General features: G+C 48.8%; 1 protein-coding gene across 1 annotated transcript in view; it reads left to right on the top strand.

The window, feature by feature from the left end:
• The first annotated feature begins 4,090 nt into the window (after positions 1 to 4,090).
• The window catches only part of LOC125527960 (protein HUA2-LIKE 2-like), a 29,391-nt gene continuing 17,068 nt past the window's right edge, over positions 4,091 to 16,413 (top strand). Inside the window, 2 exon segments of the mRNA XM_048692474.1 lie at positions 4,091 to 4,476; positions 7,677 to 7,753. Coding sequence (XP_048548431.1) covers positions 4,351 to 4,476; positions 7,677 to 7,753 — 203 coding nt within the window. The 5' untranslated portion in view covers positions 4,091 to 4,350.

Below are 16,413 nucleotides of genomic sequence, written 5' to 3' on the forward strand. Positions count from 1 at the left end.
GAGAGGAACCAGGTAGTTCAACTTAAGAACTCCGGTTGCAAAGAAAGAACGAAAAACAAACGGCGGAAGAAAACAACTCGGTTCTAGCAAGTTGAAACTAGGTCAAAATTTTACTGTAACAAAAGCTTGTTCAAGTTGAATTAGACGGAACGGCGGTTTCGAGACGAAACTCCAGGCGCTTGAATCACCTGATTCCGATAAACGAGCGAAAAGAAAGACTAGAAAGAAGATCGGATCTGAGATCGCGATCGCGGAATAAATCCGACGAAAAGAAAAAGAAGAACGGTTAAACGAATGGACGTTCGTTAACCTAGAAGAATCCGGTGATCACGTTCGTTAGGACGAACGGTCCGGCGAACGGTCCAAAGCAACTAAATCGGAGAAGAAAACGAATCCGATTTAGGGTTTCGGAGAAGAAAAAAACCGAACGAAAAACCGATCTAGAAAACCGGAACGGTTTAGAGAAGAAAAGAATCGGAACGATTAGAAGAAAACGATCCGAGAAAAAGAATAGATGTAGCGCGGGGCTACCTTGGCGAGGTCTCCGGTGAACGGGGCTCCGGCGGCGTCGGCGTAGGGCGGCGGCATGGGCAAGGTGCGGCGGCGGCGCGGGTGTGGGGTGGCGGCGCGGCGGCGGTAAGGTGCGGGGGCGGCGCGGGGTGTGGGGTGGCGGCGCAGGTGAGGCGGCGCGGCGGCGGTGACGCAGGGCGCGGTGTGATGCGGCGCGGCGGCGGTGCAAGGCGCGGTGTGGAGGGGAGCTTTGATTTGATGTGTTTAGAGGGGGGGTGTTTGGGTATTTATATTGGGGAGGGGAGGGGTTTACTTGAGGTAGAGGACAAGGAATTAGAATAGGAGTAGGAAAGATCTAGAAAATAAACGGAGTAGGACTAAAGAAAACGAAATAAGGAAAAGGGAACAAGGGGCGCCCTAGAATCCTAAAAGGATTCGGTCCTAGCAAGAGGCGGCGGCGGCCGACCGGCTCGTGGCTCGGCGCCTGGCGCCTGGGAGCGCGGCGGTAGGTGGCTTGGCTTGGGCCTTTGGCCCAAGGCGCTGCTCATTTTTTTTTAAATAGTTTCCTCGCGCAGAAAAAAAAACAAAAAAGGATCTAAACGAACTCCGAAAAATTTAAAGTAAATTTTCCCCGACTCCTAAAAATGAGCCGAACAAAATGAACTTTTCTCCGGACCTAAAATGCAATTTTTGAAAACGCGCATTTTTCCCTATCCAAATAAAATGCAAATAAAACTCCGGCAAACAACAATTGATCTATTTATTATATCTTCATTTTTCCTAAATTTGGGAAAGTCATATTATTCCCTCTCTCATATATTTTCTGACACCGGAAATATTATTGAAGACAAAATAAATAAATCAAATGATCCTATTTTCAAAATTCGAGAGAACTCTCAAATATGAAAATAACGAAATCTCCAACTCTCTCTGAGGGTCCTTGAGTTGCGTGAAATTTCTAGGATCAACCAAAATGCAAGAAAATATGATATGCATATGATCTAGTGTATAACATTCCAAATTGAAAATTTGGGATGTTACACAACGCTATAAGAGGGGCTGAGCAAAGCGGTAACATAGCCATATAACGGTTTGCTACGACAAGGTGGGTTAGAGTTTTGACATGGCAATATGGGAGGCATGATATAGCAAGTGATAGGTATCGCGACATAGCAAAAGAGCGAGCAACTAGCAAGCAAAGAAAGAAGTGATTTCGAGGGTATGGTCATCTTGCCTGCAAAGTTCTCTGAGTTGAGGTAAGCTTGATCCTTGTAAGCGTACTCAATGGGTTCCTCGATCACGTACTCGTCTCCCAGCTCTACCCAAGGCAAGAACACAAGCAAAGGAAACCACAATCAACCATGGTACAATGCGCAAGCAACATGATGCAAAACATGGCATGATATGCAGGATGTGATATGCAATGCATATGCGTGCTCCGGAAAGAAAAGATTGAACCATGCCTCAACTTGGCAAAGCAAGTGTGCCGCTGGAAAGATGAGTTGATTTCGGTCGAAATCGATATAAAGATCACCAGAATCGGATGCACGGTTTGCAAATGGCAAGCAAAACAAGAATGTCACAATTATGCGACTAACAGCACGATGCCACCTAAAATGCAACAAGAAACTAAGCTACTGCACTCTAACATAGCAACAAAGCACATGGCAGTGATCTACTCAAGATGCTTGACAAAAGATGAACACTCAGCTACTGCTAAATCACACAATAGCAGGTTCAAACAAGCATGGCAAAAGTGCAAAAGATAACAGCATCACAGACTGTGAAAATAACAACATGCCAGGAATTAACATCAGGAAGCAATGTTTAGAGCAAGATAACAACATGCTACAGGAACATATCATGGCAAACAAGGCATGGCATGAATCTACTCAAAGCATAGGACAAAAGTCCCTTACTGACCATAAGCCAAAAAGGATCAGAAGATATGATGGCACCTATGTAAACATAGCAAGTTTCGTTAACAGATTCAGTCTTAGCAGAAAACTGGACATGACAAAAACAGAATTATGAAGGCATGTTTGCGAGCTTGATTCACTCAACACAAGGCATTGCATGGCAAGATAAGCATAGCAATAGTAATAAGACATGTTTAAGAAGCTAAACATGGCAAGAACAATCTCATAACATGCATGGATCAACTACAACAACCTTGGCAAAATTAATTAACACGTAAACAGTGTGTCAGGAACATTTTATAGCAAAAGTAGAGCAAGATTGAGTCATGCTAGACCACTCCATAAATGCAAACAGAGGCATGGATGGATAGAGCACAACCATATGTCCAAATCATCCTTACTGAACATATTCAAAAGAAGCATGGATCTCTCTGTAGCAACATGAATACATGGCATAAACATAACATCAGGAAAATGACTTGGTGAAATTCTAAGTCCCTGAAATCAGCAATATCACGAGAGCTACTTTGCATGCATGTGCTAGTCACCACAAAGATCACAAAAATACATGGCATACACCCCTGTAAAGATGGCATGACATAGCCCAAAACACATGTAGAACTCATGCTCATATGCAGCACACAATAAACATGGCAAAAATGACAAATGCTCAAGATCTGCTAAGAAAAAGGAACTAACATTTTATAGCACTCTTGCATCAACAATTTGGGCATCAAGATGGACTCAAACAAGCATGGCACAATGTAACAAAATGAAGAGCACATTCAGATGAACAATTTGATACGCCCAAAATGGAGCTACGGGCACAGAGTTATGGCATGATGAAGGGAGCATAAAATTAACCAAAAAAGGGACTTAGTGGAAAAGTGGACCTCGGGATCTAGGGTTTCCGGCTCGCGAACCGAGGTGGCCGGAGTAGCTCGCCGGAGTTGGAGGTCACGGTGGCGGCGGGACTTGCCGGATCCGAGGCCGGTGTGGATCGCCGGAGTGGGGCCGGCTGGATCCGGGCTGCGGGATCATCCGAGCAGCGCCGCCGGGGCCGCGATGAAGGAGGAGTCGTCGTCCTCGACGATAGCGACGACGACGACGCGCCACCGCCACCCGTCCGTCATGGCGACGCCGGGCAGGGGTCCAGCAGGGACGGCCGCGTCAAGGAGGAGAAGGCCAACGATGATAACGGCGGCGAGGATGACAACGACCACGACGACTACTCGACGTTCAACGATTTCTTTTTTTAGTTTATATTTGCTATGTACCGCGTCGCGAACATGTCTAATATATGTCAAAGTTTGCCGAAATTTAGCCGTGTTTAACCGAACTTCGTTCAACGTTTTTTTTTTGAAAAAATTAGACGCGTCTGGTGGCGGCCCTCGGGCCGGCGACTGGGGACCAACTCGCCCCCAGGCCCTTTTTTTACGCCGGCTAGCCTCCGGGTGGCGATTTTAGGCGCCTCTGGGGGGCCAACGGCCGGAGATGCTCTAAGCTAGCTAGGGTAGTAGTAGGTGATGAATTTTGTAAGGTTTGGTCCCTCATTTCGTTCTTTCTGTTTTGTCGGATGAGATTCCGAACTTCGTAAGTTAAATAAAGCGCAACTTTGATTAAGAAAAATTGCTCAAACACACACATAAAAAAACACAGCTCAAAACACAAAATATACTCATAAAACCAGGAGAGCAGAAGAGAATGATAAAAATAAGTAAAATTCCTCTTCCCCTCGCCGCTGCCTGCCGCCGCCGTTGTTGAAGCTAAAGGGAAGAGGAGGGGGAGGACGACCACCGGGCGCCCTGCTGCCTCCGGCACTAGCTGCGGCCTGCTGCCGCTACACAGCCTCGTGCGCTGTGCGCTAATCGCCGCCCCGGAGGCGGCGGCGGCCCTGCGGTTGGCTGGTTGCGGGAGACCGATGGCGCCGGCGAGGAGGAAGCGCGGCGCATCTGCGGCTGCTGCAGCGGCGGCGGCCGCGGCGCAGTGGAAGGTCGGCGACCTGGTGCTCGCCAAGATGAAGGGCTTCCCCGCGTGGCCAGCCATGGTGAGTTCGGGCTTCTTTCTCATCTGTAGCCTCGTACGCAGTTGTCCGGGTAGCCTGTGGCTTGGGAACTCGGGTTAGCTTGCTTAGGGTTTCGTTCCAGGGTGGAAGGCGGGCCTTGTGGGGCCTGCCATGCTGCCATTTTGGCCAAATCTTAGGTTCTTCGATGGCCTCTTGCCCCGATTTGATTGTTTTAGCTGTTAACCTGTTCTAGTTTTTGTGCTTTTCTTGCCGCTTACCAGTGAGATTTGGTATGCACACGGTTTAGGATACGGAAAAATGGATCTTTGAGTCAGAGAAGCTGTTTCTTGTTTCATTTTCCCGAGCTTTTGAAATTAGGTGATATTCCTATGTTTTATCGCAGCTTAACTAGTTTCATTTCTTGTTTTCCTTCTTCTTTCTTCTAGCTGCTGGTTTTTTTATTGATAATATTTGGCGTTGCTGGTAATTTAGAGTTTAAAGGAACTGGGAATCATGTAGGATTTGAGTGATATGTCTTAACTCTGTTTGGACTTTGGATATATATACATCCCTGCGCCTGCTGTTCGAAGTTTGTTAGTTACATAATGTGCTCTTTATTCATTGTGATTTGTTCAAGTTTATTAGATGCATAGGTTCCAATTTGTGTTTTGCTCTTAGGACCCATTAGTACCTGTTTACACTGGTGCAAGGTTCTTTGTGACTTGTGAACAAATTGTGATTTCACTTTGGCATGTTAAATGCGAACTTTTGATTGCTTGCTTGGCATTAATGGATCTTCAAGATAGGGATAAATAACTAAACTATGACCCGACCTTATGTTGGCCCTTGGACCACCTTGTTTACACTGGTGCAAGGTTCTCTGTGATTTCTGAACAACTTATGGTTTCACTTTGGCATGTTAAATGCAATCTTTTAATTGCTTGATTAGCATTAATGGATCTCCAGAGACAGGGATAATAAGTACCTAAGCTATGACCCGTCCTTGTGTTGGCCCTTGAACTTTTTTGCTCATTGGATTAATCCCTATTTATTTACTTTTGTCCAGGAATATCGGTTATCTTCAATATTTTCTTCTTTGGGACATAACCTTGTCCAAAGTTCTTGTTCAGTTAATGAATTCATTGAGCTGTAATAAGTGCGTGATGCATATGTTATTTTTGTTATAAGTGGTTTGGCTTAGAGCTAAAAAAATCAAACTGTATATTGGTGTTTCATGGTTGGCAGTTTACTTCATAAACCTTCTGCATTTGATTCTCATCATTGGCTAATGTTTGCATGACTCAACAAATTTCCTTCTCAACGTTGTTTTCAATAGTTACACTCGCTGCACAAGTATTCTCGAAAGTGAAAACTTCTAATGTTAGTATCACACTCGCTGCATGCTGCATACTTGGTTAAGCTATTCGTTTGCTGAGATGCTTAGAGCATCTACAACCACGATTGCCAAATTTGGCACCCTATATGTCCGCGGACGCGCCCGAGTGTGTCTGTGGACAGTGGCCGGTCACCCCCCATATCTCCACATCCGTAGCCGTCCTCCTCAAATGTCCGTCCGCCCCCAAAGCCATACAACCCATGCAACGTGTTCCGCATTTACATAGATGCAATTTGAACATAGCAATAGCAAACATATATTGGGGGATAGCAAGTTTCATCATCACATAGATACAACCAGACAGAGTGTTCATCACCTAGTTACGATAAAAGATAGATAGATACTTGTGGAGGAAGAGGCCGCGAGACTTCACCACTTCCTTGCCGGCCGCTTCCTCTTGGGGTCTTCGGAGTGATGGGTAGTCCTCGGTGTAGGCGCCGGCGGCTGAAGGGGCGGTATCGTCGTTGGTAGTTCTGTTGTCGGAGGAGGATGAGCGGATCCCAGCCAGACGCCGGGCGGCGCGGGCGTGCCCTCGCGAGACGGGCGGCTTTCTTCACGGCAGCCGCCTTTTGCCTTGCGAGGTGCTTGGACTCCTTGATTATGATGCGGAGTGCCGTCGCATTTTTTGCGGCGGCAGCGACGGGCGTCCGTCTCCGCTGAGGTGAAAGGACCGGAGGATGACGTCGATGGATGATCTCGTCATCGTTGGTGGCGGGCAAAAGCGGCTCTGGCGCGGAATTGTAAGATCCGCAGCTGGACCGGCTGGAGGCGGTCTGCGCCGCCCTCTGCCTTGGATGGCGATAGGCCCACGCCTTTGACTCGGGCAGCCGCGACCATTGGTTCGGCGATGCTGGGGACAAGCACTCAGCGCCGCCCGAGAGTAGTGGCTGGAGGTGCTGGGTGCCATCGGTTGCCAGCTGCCTGGCGAAAACTGCAACATGCGGTCGCAGGCTGACGCGGAGCCGCAGCTGCCCCTCCGGGCCATCGAGGAGGCTGTGGAGCTTGAGCTCCTGCTCCTATCCATCAGTGACCGGCGGAGGGCAATGCGGAATGCGAGCTCCTCGTCGTCTGGAGAGGACGAGCTGGAATCCTTCTTGACGAGTGCCGCACAATTGATTGTCTCGGATTCGCTGCCGGATCTGCTGCCATGGTGAAGGAGAGAGTACGAGGAGGGGAGGAGACGGGGCAGTGTAGACGGAGCAGTCAAGAAGAGTGAGGACTTTGACTAGAGTTTGGTCCGGGTGGGGTATTGGTGGGGGCGGGGTGGGCTATCGTAGGCCGGATCGACGTGGCGGACGCGTCCAGTACGCCCCAGATACGGGCTATGTTTGGGGAGTGCCGGTAAGCCCACACGTTTGGGCTGACTATGCGAGGTCCAGTTGGGTGGCAATTTGCTCTCTGGGCAGTGATCGGGCAGGTTGCCCGGATGCCCGGATGTTTGGGGACGATATGAGGGCTCTGGCTGTAGATGCTCTTAGTAACTATTCTATATGTTCAGTTGAACTCGAAACTGTCATAGACATCCTGCATAAATGATAAAGAAAGCTCTAGGCGCTAATTGTGTGTCTTCCCACTGCATAGTGCTTATCTCGCCTAAGCGAACGCCTAGCACGATTAAGCGCTAGGCATTTTGTTGTCCCCTCGCGCCTTTTTTCACTGTCCTGCATACTTCCTTAATCGCTGTGTGGCTGTATTTACCAAGGAGTTATTAAGTTAACTGCAGAATGTGCTAATTTGTTCCTTTGCTGATGTTAGACTATTTCTGTGAGGGAGAAAGTTTGACATAAATTATTTTCCTTGTGTTTCAGTTTATTTTATTTGAATTTGCTATTTGCATGCTTTGCAGATAAGTGAACCAGAGCAATGGGGTCTACCTTCTGTTAAAAATAAGCGTCTGGTCTACTTCTATGGAACTAAACAGATGTAAGTTCTGTTTTGAATGAAACCTTTCATTTTTGTATGGAGTTCAGAAGCTGCTTGTATCTACCTCCATCTGTTTAGTGTGCGTTGAAGTTTTTCTATGGCTCATCTGCTTTGTCTTTATAATTGGACAATTGGTTATATATGGAGTACTTGTTATGGTAAAAAAGAATGTTGCATATCTTTGTAAGTATGTTTTCTTGGGTTATTATGTCAGTGCCTACTTACTATTTGCGCACCACTTTACTTTCCTGAGTAAATAATGTTGTTTATCCAGCTATAAGTTGCAGATTAGATAGATACTTTAGCATGGATTAACATCTGGTTGTCAAAACCTGTTATTTTATTTCTTTCTGTAATTTGCACGTGCCTATTTCTTAGTTCAACAAATATATATAGGATAAACTTAAGGTTGTTAACTCTGGACAATCCACTTAACTGGAAAAATTACATGCCATGGGTAAGAGAAATCAAACTACACATTTAGGGCGTGTTCGGAATCTATCTAGCTTCTTAAAACTTCACAAATCCAGCTTCTAGAGCTAGCTTCTCACTTCACCTGGCAATTCCGACGCGTTCTGCACGCTTGACAGCTTCTCCCAGCACTTGTACAATACCATCACCAGCCATAGGGAAGATGCAAAGGCGAGCTCACCTTGGGTTGGGGCGAGGGGGCGAGGGCGAGGAGGCTGGCTCAAAGGAAGACATGGTGAGCACCGGCATCAATGGCGTCAAGGTGGGCGTCTCCTGCCGGTGGGGTTGCTGCTCCTGGCTGGCGGCGCTGGAAAGTGCTCATTCGGGACGGGATCCGGCGGGAACGGGGCTGGAATGGTCGGATCTACTGGCGGAGAGGCTCGCCGGCCGACGAAGGGGTGGAATCGGGCGTGGCGGCGGCGACCGGCGGCGCTGGGTAGGTCACGAGCAGAAGAGATGTCGAGGGAGAGAGGGGAACAGGCGTCGGGGCTGAGCCGTGCGAATCGTTTTTTCGACTTGGCGGTGGCATCCCCTTGTAATTATGCCGAACTCCTCACTTCTCGTTTTCCTGGTCTATCCTGGAGCTGTGATTTTGGTGCTTTTTGTTTTTACATTGGACTCCGGCTGTGCTTCTCGAAGCTAGCTTCTTCGAGATTTTTCGTTCGGCTCAGCTCCGCTCCAGCTTTTTGTGAAGCGTGGGGCAGGAGGACATCCGAACACACCCTTAGGCCAATCTCTTGAAAAAATTGGAGTTATACTGAGCATTGAGAAAAGCACAATTAGTTTCCGGCACAGTCCTCTCTTTGTTCTAGTGTCTGAGAAAGTCACACTATCAACATGTTCAGTTCAAGTTATCATATGGAGTTTTTGACAACCAATAATACAATGGTGTACAAGCCAGGGGAAGAACCTGCTCCTCGACCTTTAGGAGTAGAATAATTCCTTATTTCTCCCTTTCTTAAAATGTGCTTCTCTGTTGGCCTAAAAAATATATTTCTTCCCTATTTGGCACCATGGAAAAATTATATGCCATGGGTAAGAGAAATCAAACTACACATTTAGGCCAATCTCTTGAAAATATTGGAGTTATATTGAGCATTGAGAAAAGTACAATTAGTTTCTGGCACTACTCTCTCTGTCGCTCGCACTACCAACATGTTCAATTTGTTTCGAGAAAACGCAAAAGAATTTGTGTTTCATTATATTGAACCGGAAGATATCGGGGGTACAACCTCCAGAAAGGAGGGACACGCGCGCACTCACACACCGGACCGTCCTCGCCAAGCGACTACAACTAGGTAAGGAGGTGCCCTCAACTACAGACACGCAGCAACATTAGGCCTCGCCCAGCCTTGCCTCCAGCCAAAAATGGTGAGGCGCCGAGACTCGGAGCAACGGGGCAGCATCACCGCTCCAGGGATGATTGCAGCTCCAGGACTGCCTAGCAAGGTTTTTGAGTCGCCGACTAATCGCAGACTAATCGCCGACTAATCGCCAAGTCGTTGGAGCGAGGTTGGCTTGCGCAGGCGACTTGGCTTGAGGAGCGAGTCGCGCGACTGGTAGGCTAGTCGACGATTAGTCGACGACTAGTCGGGTGACTAGGACCTCAGAGCAGGGCGGCTTGCTTCAGCAAGGCCAAGGGAGGGAAGACTGGGAAGGTGAGGAGGCCAGAGTTCGAGGGAGGGGAGGAGGAGACGAAGCTGGAGAGTGCGCCGCATGTACGAGGAGAAGCACGGAAGAGACGAAGGAGAAAGGCACATGGGAGCAGATGCACGGTTCAGATTAGAGCATATGGACGGTTGGGATTTTTATCTGGAAGCTAGGGTTGTTAGAGTTATAATATAAGTCATGTACTCCTTTGTATTTATCCCGTTGTATAAGGGGTTTCCTGCATATGTTCCACACTGTACATGTATATATATATCGGCCTATGGCCTCATGGGAATACAAGTTGCATATTCCTAACATGGTATTAGAGCTAGGTCAATTTTTTTGCACGCTGCAACTCGTGCGTTTGATCCGTCTATTCGATCGAAGCAATCGATCTCTACCCTCGCTCGATCTCCTCTCCGTCTGCTCGATCGAAGCAGGGGGCTCGTCCCGCAGGCGCCTCCGATCTCCTCTCCAGCTGGCCGCTCGCAGGGCTCCCGCTGCCGGCCCGTCTTGCTCAGAGTCGCCCAGCCACCCGTCAGATCGTCCCAGGGGGCTCGTCCAGTAGGTGCCCCCGATCTCCAGCCGGCATCCCCTGCTACAGGTCGGCCGCTCGGTCCCGATCCGGATCGCAGCGCCTCCGATTGCCAGCGCCTGATCCCGATCCGATTAATCCCGATCGCCAGCGCCTGATCCCGATCGCCAGCCTGATCCCGCTTCGATCTCCTGCTGCCCGGCCCGTCCCTATCTTCCGCTCGATCCGTCCCCAGCCAGCGCCTGATCCCGATCTGGTCCGCTTCTCGTCCGGATCTAAAAAAAATGTCTGCTGCATCGGGCTATGTTGCTGTCCTCGCTGTCCGGTGATCTTTGATGTACTAACTACACCGAGTTCACTGGCTTCATGCGCATTCACATGCGTGGCATCCGTCTTTGGGGTGTTCTTTCTGGCGAGGTCTGCTGTCCGCCACGTCCAGGTTCCTCCGGTGGCCCCTACTCCGCCAACTCCATCGGTTCTTCCTACGGATGCTAATCAGGCCGCCAAGGATGCGGCTAAGGTTGCTGATGAGGCTGCTGATCGTGCTTATGATGAGAGGGTTTTGGCTTATGAGGAGGCTCTTCAGACGTATCATGTGCTCTGTCTGTTTACACCCAGTGGCTTGATGATGATGCTCGTGCTGCAGCTGTTCTCACTGCTAGTGTTCTGCCTCAGTTTGCTTCTGAATTTCTGGGTCTTTCTACTGTCTTTGAGATGTGGACCCGTCTTCGTGAGCGCTATCAGCCCTCTGGTGATGCCTTATACCTCTCTGTGATCCGTCAGGAGCATGCTCTTCAGCAGGGTGACTCTACTGTTGATGACTTCTATGCACAGAGTTCTGCTATCTGGCGCCAGCTTGATTCTCTCCTAGTGCTGGGTGTCGTACCTGCCCCTGTTGCCAGGCTGTCCAGGCCAATTTGGAGTTTCATCGCGTCTATGAGTTCCTGTCTCGGCTCCGTAAGGAGTTTGAGCCCCGGCGTGCTCAGTTGTTTGCTCGTGGCCGTATTTCTCTCATGGAGGCGCTTTCTGAGATTCGTGCTGAGGAGACTCGCTTACGTGGTGCTGGTTTGCTGGAGGTTCCCTCTGTGCTCGCTACTCGTGCTCCTACGCCACCTGCTGCACCGACCCCTTCTCGCTCGAGTGCTCCGCCGCTCTTGCCCACTCCTTCTGGAGGCTCAGGTCGCCCCCGTCCACATTGCGCCTATTGCAACAATGATGGTCATCTTGAGTCTCAGTGCTACACGAAGAAGAAACACCTGCGCAAGGCTCGATCATCATCTTCAGGGACTTCGTCATCTACCTCGACAGCTTCAGCCATTGCTTTGACTGAGCAGGATATTCTGAGACTTAAGCGTCTGCTCGCGGCTTCAGGTTCTTCCTCGACGGGTACTGCCTGGTTCTGTGACTGATGCTTCCCGCACTGAGCAATCACCCTCTACACAGTCAGGTACATCCCCATGGGTTCTGGACTCTGGAGCTTCTTTTCATATGTCTTCTCATTCTTCCACTTTGTCCTCTCTTCGATCACTGGATTCTCCTGTTCATGTCTTCACTGCTGATGGTACTCCACTTTCTGTTGCTAGTAGAGGCAATCTTACTACTCCTTCTTATTCTGTTCCTGATGTTGCTCATGTTCCTCGACTTACCATGAATTGTTTTCTGCTGGTCAACTTACGGATTCTGGTTGTCGCGTCATCCTTGACGTTGACTCTTGTTCTGTCCAGGACCGTCACACGCACACTCTGGTTGGGGCTGGCCCTCGCCGCCGTGATTCTCAGGGTCTTTGGGAGTTGGACTGGCTTCATGTTCCTTCTGCTGCCACCACCATCGCCAGTTCTTCCGCTTCTGTCGCCTCCGTCACTGGTTCCTTCCAGCAGTGGCATCATCGACTTGGTCATCTGTGTGGTTCTCGGTTGTCTTCTTTAGTTCGTCGAGGCCTTCTGGGGTCTGTCTCAGGAGATGTCTCTTTAGAGTGTCAGGGTTGTCGTCTTGGCAAGCAGATTCAGTTACCATATTCACATAGTGAGTCAGTGTCTAAGCGTCCTTTCGATTTAGTCCATTCTGATGTATGGGGTCCGGCCCCTTTCGCTTCGAAAGGTGGTCATAAATACTATATTATTTTCATAGATGATTTCTCTCGTTACACATGGCTTTATTTCATGACTTCTCGTTCTGAGGTGTTGTCTATTTATAAGCGTTTTGCTGCCATGGTTCATACTCAGTTCTCTTCACCCATTCGTGTTTTTCGTGCTGACTCCGCTGGCGAGTATATCTCTAAGATGTTGCGTGGTGTTCTTGCTGAGCACGGGACTCTCTCTCAATTCTCTTGTCCTGGTGCTCATGCTCAGAATGGTGTGGCTGAGCGAAAGCATCGACATCTTCTTGAGACGGCTCGTGCATTGATGATTGCTGCCTCTCTCCCGCCTCATTTTTGGGCTGAGGCCGTCTCCACATCCACCTATCTTATCAATATACAGCCTTCCGCTGCTCTACAGGGTGGTGTTCCTTTCGAGCGACTTTTTGATCGTTCTCCCGATTATTCGATGCTTCGCTTGTTTGGTTGTGTTTGCTATGTTCTTCTTGCCCCTCGCGAACGCACCAAACTGACCGCTCAGTCTGTTGAGTGTGTCTTCTTAGGCTACAGTGATGAGCATAAGGGCTATCGTTGTTGGGATCCTATTGGTCGGATGCGTATCTCTCGAGATGTGACTTTTGAAGAGTCTCGTCCCTTCTACCCACGCCCATCTTCCTCGACTTTTTCAGTGCAGGATATCTCTTTCCTCACTTTTCCTGACTCACCTATCACCCCGCCGAGACTGTACCTCTCCGTTCCACTTCCTCTCCTTCTCCACATCTAGTTGATTTGCAGCCACCATCCTCCCCGGTCTCCTCGCCTAGCATGTCACCGGGTTCTCCACCTTCATCTCCGGTGACTTCCTCCCCGGTCTCCTCTCCCAGCCTGTCACCGGATTCTACACCTTCATCTCCGGTGACTTCTTCGTCGCCACCCCCTGATTCTACCTTGCCGATTCCTCCTTCTATTATTCCATCTTTTCCTCAGCATTACACTCGTCGTCCACGACCAGTCGATGCCTCTGTGGATGGGTCGTCATCTTCCTCTCAGCCTACTTATGGCTTGCGTTCTCGTCCTCGTCCGCCTGTTGATCGCTTTGGATTTCCCACCGCTGGTGCTGCTGTTCTTGAGCCGACTTCTTACCGTCAGGCTGTTGTTCATCCTGAATGGCAGTTTGCGATGGCAGAGGAGATTGCTGCTCTTGAACGCACTGGTACCTGGGATCTTGTTTCTCTTCCTCCCGGAGTCCGTCCGATCACTTGTAAGTGGGTCTACAAGGTTAAGACTCGCTCCGATGGTTCTCTTGAGCGTCACAAAGCTCGTCTTGTGGCTCGTGGTTTTCAGCAGGAGCATGGTCGTGATTATGACGAGACTTTTGCTCCTGTGGCTCATATGACCACTGTTCGTACACTTCTTGCCGTTGCCTCTGCACGCCACTGGTCTATATCTCAGCTTGATGTTAAGAATGCCTTTCTTAATGGTGAGCTGCGTGAGGAGGTGTACATGCAGCCACCACCTGGGTATTCTGTTCCTGATGGCATGGTATGTCGTCTTCGTCGCTCTCTCTATGGCCTTAAGCAAGCCCCCCGCGCCTGGTTTGAGCGCTTTGCCTCTGTGATCACTGCTGCTGGTTTTTTAGCAAGTGCTCATGATCCAGCATTGTTTATTCACCTTTCTCCTCGTGGTCGGACTCTTCTTCTCTTATGTTGATGACATGATCATCACGGGGGATGACCCCGAGTATATTGCCTTTGTAAAGGCCCGTCTTAGTGAGCAGTTTCTTATGTCTGATCTTGGACCTCTTCGCTACTTTCTTGGGATTGAAGTCTCTTCTACCTCTGATGGCTTTTTTATATCCCAGGAAAAGTATATCCAGGATCTTCTTGCTCGTGCTGCTCTTACTGACGAGCGCTTGTTGAGACTCCTATGGAGCTCAATGTTCACCTCCGTGCTACTGATGGTGATCCTCTCCCTGACCCGACGCGTTATCGTCATCTTGTTGGCAGTCTTGTCTATCTAGCTGTCACTCGTCCGGACATCTCTTATCCGGTTCATATTCTGAGTCAGTTTGTCTCTGCTCCCACCTCGGTTCACTATAGTCATCTCCTTCGTGTTCTTCGATATCTTCGAGGCACGATCTCTCACCGTCTATTCTTTCCTCGCTCCAGTTCTTTACAGCTCCAGGCCTATTCGGATGCTACGTGGGCTAGTGATCCTTCCGATCGCCGTTCACTTTCTGCTTACTGTGTTTTTCTTGGTGGTTCTCTCATTGCCTGGAAGACGAAGAAACAGCTTGCAGTTTCCCGTTCGAGTGCCGAGGCTGAGTTGCGAGCAATGGCTCTTTTGACGGCAGAGGTGACTTGGTTACGGTGGTTACTTCAGGATTTTGGTGTTTCTGTCACTACACCGACTCTGCTTTTATCTGACAGTACAGGTGCTATCAGCATTGCACGCGATCCTGTGAAGCATGAGCTCACCAAGCATATTGGTGTTGATGCTTTCTATGTGCGCGCTGGTGTGCAGGATCAGGTTATTGCTCTTCAGTATGTGCCTTCCGAGTTACAGTTGGCGGATTTCCTGACGAAGGCTCAGACTAGAGCACAACATGGCTTTTATCTCTCCAAACTCAGTGTTGTTCATCCACCATGAGTTTGAGGGGGGGTGTTAGAGTTATAATATAAGTCATGTACCCCTTTGTATTTATCCCGTTGTATAAGGGGTTTCCTGCATATGTTCCACACCTGTACATGTATATATATCGGCCTATGGCCTCATGGGAATACAAGTTGCATATTCCTAACAAGGGTTACATAATGGGCCTATTGGGCCAGCTCTCTAGCACGAAACAGAGGAGCAAGACGCGTGCTCCCATTCCACATCAGAATCGCCGCCTCCATTGCTCCTACGAGCTGCTGCTGCCTTCTCCAAGCTGAATTATACTCCAAGCAGCTGCCTTCCCCCTCCTCCGCCTGCAACAACACCTCTTCCCCCCTCCTCCTCCTCTTCCCCCCTCCTCCTCCTCCTCTTAACACCTGGGGCGAACTTGGGGCGATTAATCACGACGAGTCGCAGACTAATCGCAGCGAGCCACTAGTCGGAGGCATGGCGACTCGACTTGGCTAGGCGACTCAGAAACCTTGCTGCCTAGGCCAACGTTCCTCGCACCCATGTGCCTAGAGTTGGCGGGTGAAAGGCAGTGCCCGAAAGGGACTGGTGTAGCATTCGTTGGGGGAGTGCTGACAGTAGCATACGTTGCGACCTGCTCCCTTTGTAGCAGTCTACGCCAGAGCGATGCATCATCAGCCACCATGTGACGTCCCAAGACCGACGCTCCAGATGCCTTCCTTTATTTTAGTTGTTGTTGTGTGTTTATTTTGTTTGTTGCATTATCATAATTATTTTGCATATTTTATTCCTCTATGTTGATACCATGATCATGTTGAGTGCTTTGTCATATCTTTGCTTCTTGCACCATGCTTATCTCATTTGGTTATATTGCGTTGCCATGCCATGTTAAAATGTTTTATTTCATAACTAAATAATCGTAGCTCCAAAACTTAATAATCTTTATATGTAAATGGGGTAGAAAAATGTCTAGTTTAACATGGTGCACTCTTCTTGCATGTTTAACAACTCTAAAATTGTGTATAGGGCAGAACAGTACCAACCTTAAAATATGCATATGGGGATTCTCCGGACTTGTTGTTTGTTGTTCCGGCCTCATTTAAACTTACCTAGATAGGTAGTTTTCATATGCTTCACCTCTTGTCATGTTTAATAACATTTAATATTGTTGGGTACATAAACGAGAGTGAACTAAATGATTGAATGTGGTGTTTCGTCAATATGCAACTCGTTGCATATTGAGCTCCACTTAATTTGTAGTATTGTTTGTGCACTTTGCCATGCCTTGCATTTTAAACCGGACAT

The sequence above is a fragment of the Triticum urartu genome, unplaced genomic scaffold (assembly GCF_003073215.2).
Source record: "Triticum urartu cultivar G1812 unplaced genomic scaffold, Tu2.1 TuUngrouped_contig_453, whole genome shotgun sequence".
Lineage (NCBI taxonomy): Eukaryota > Viridiplantae > Streptophyta > Magnoliopsida > Poales > Poaceae > Triticum > Triticum urartu.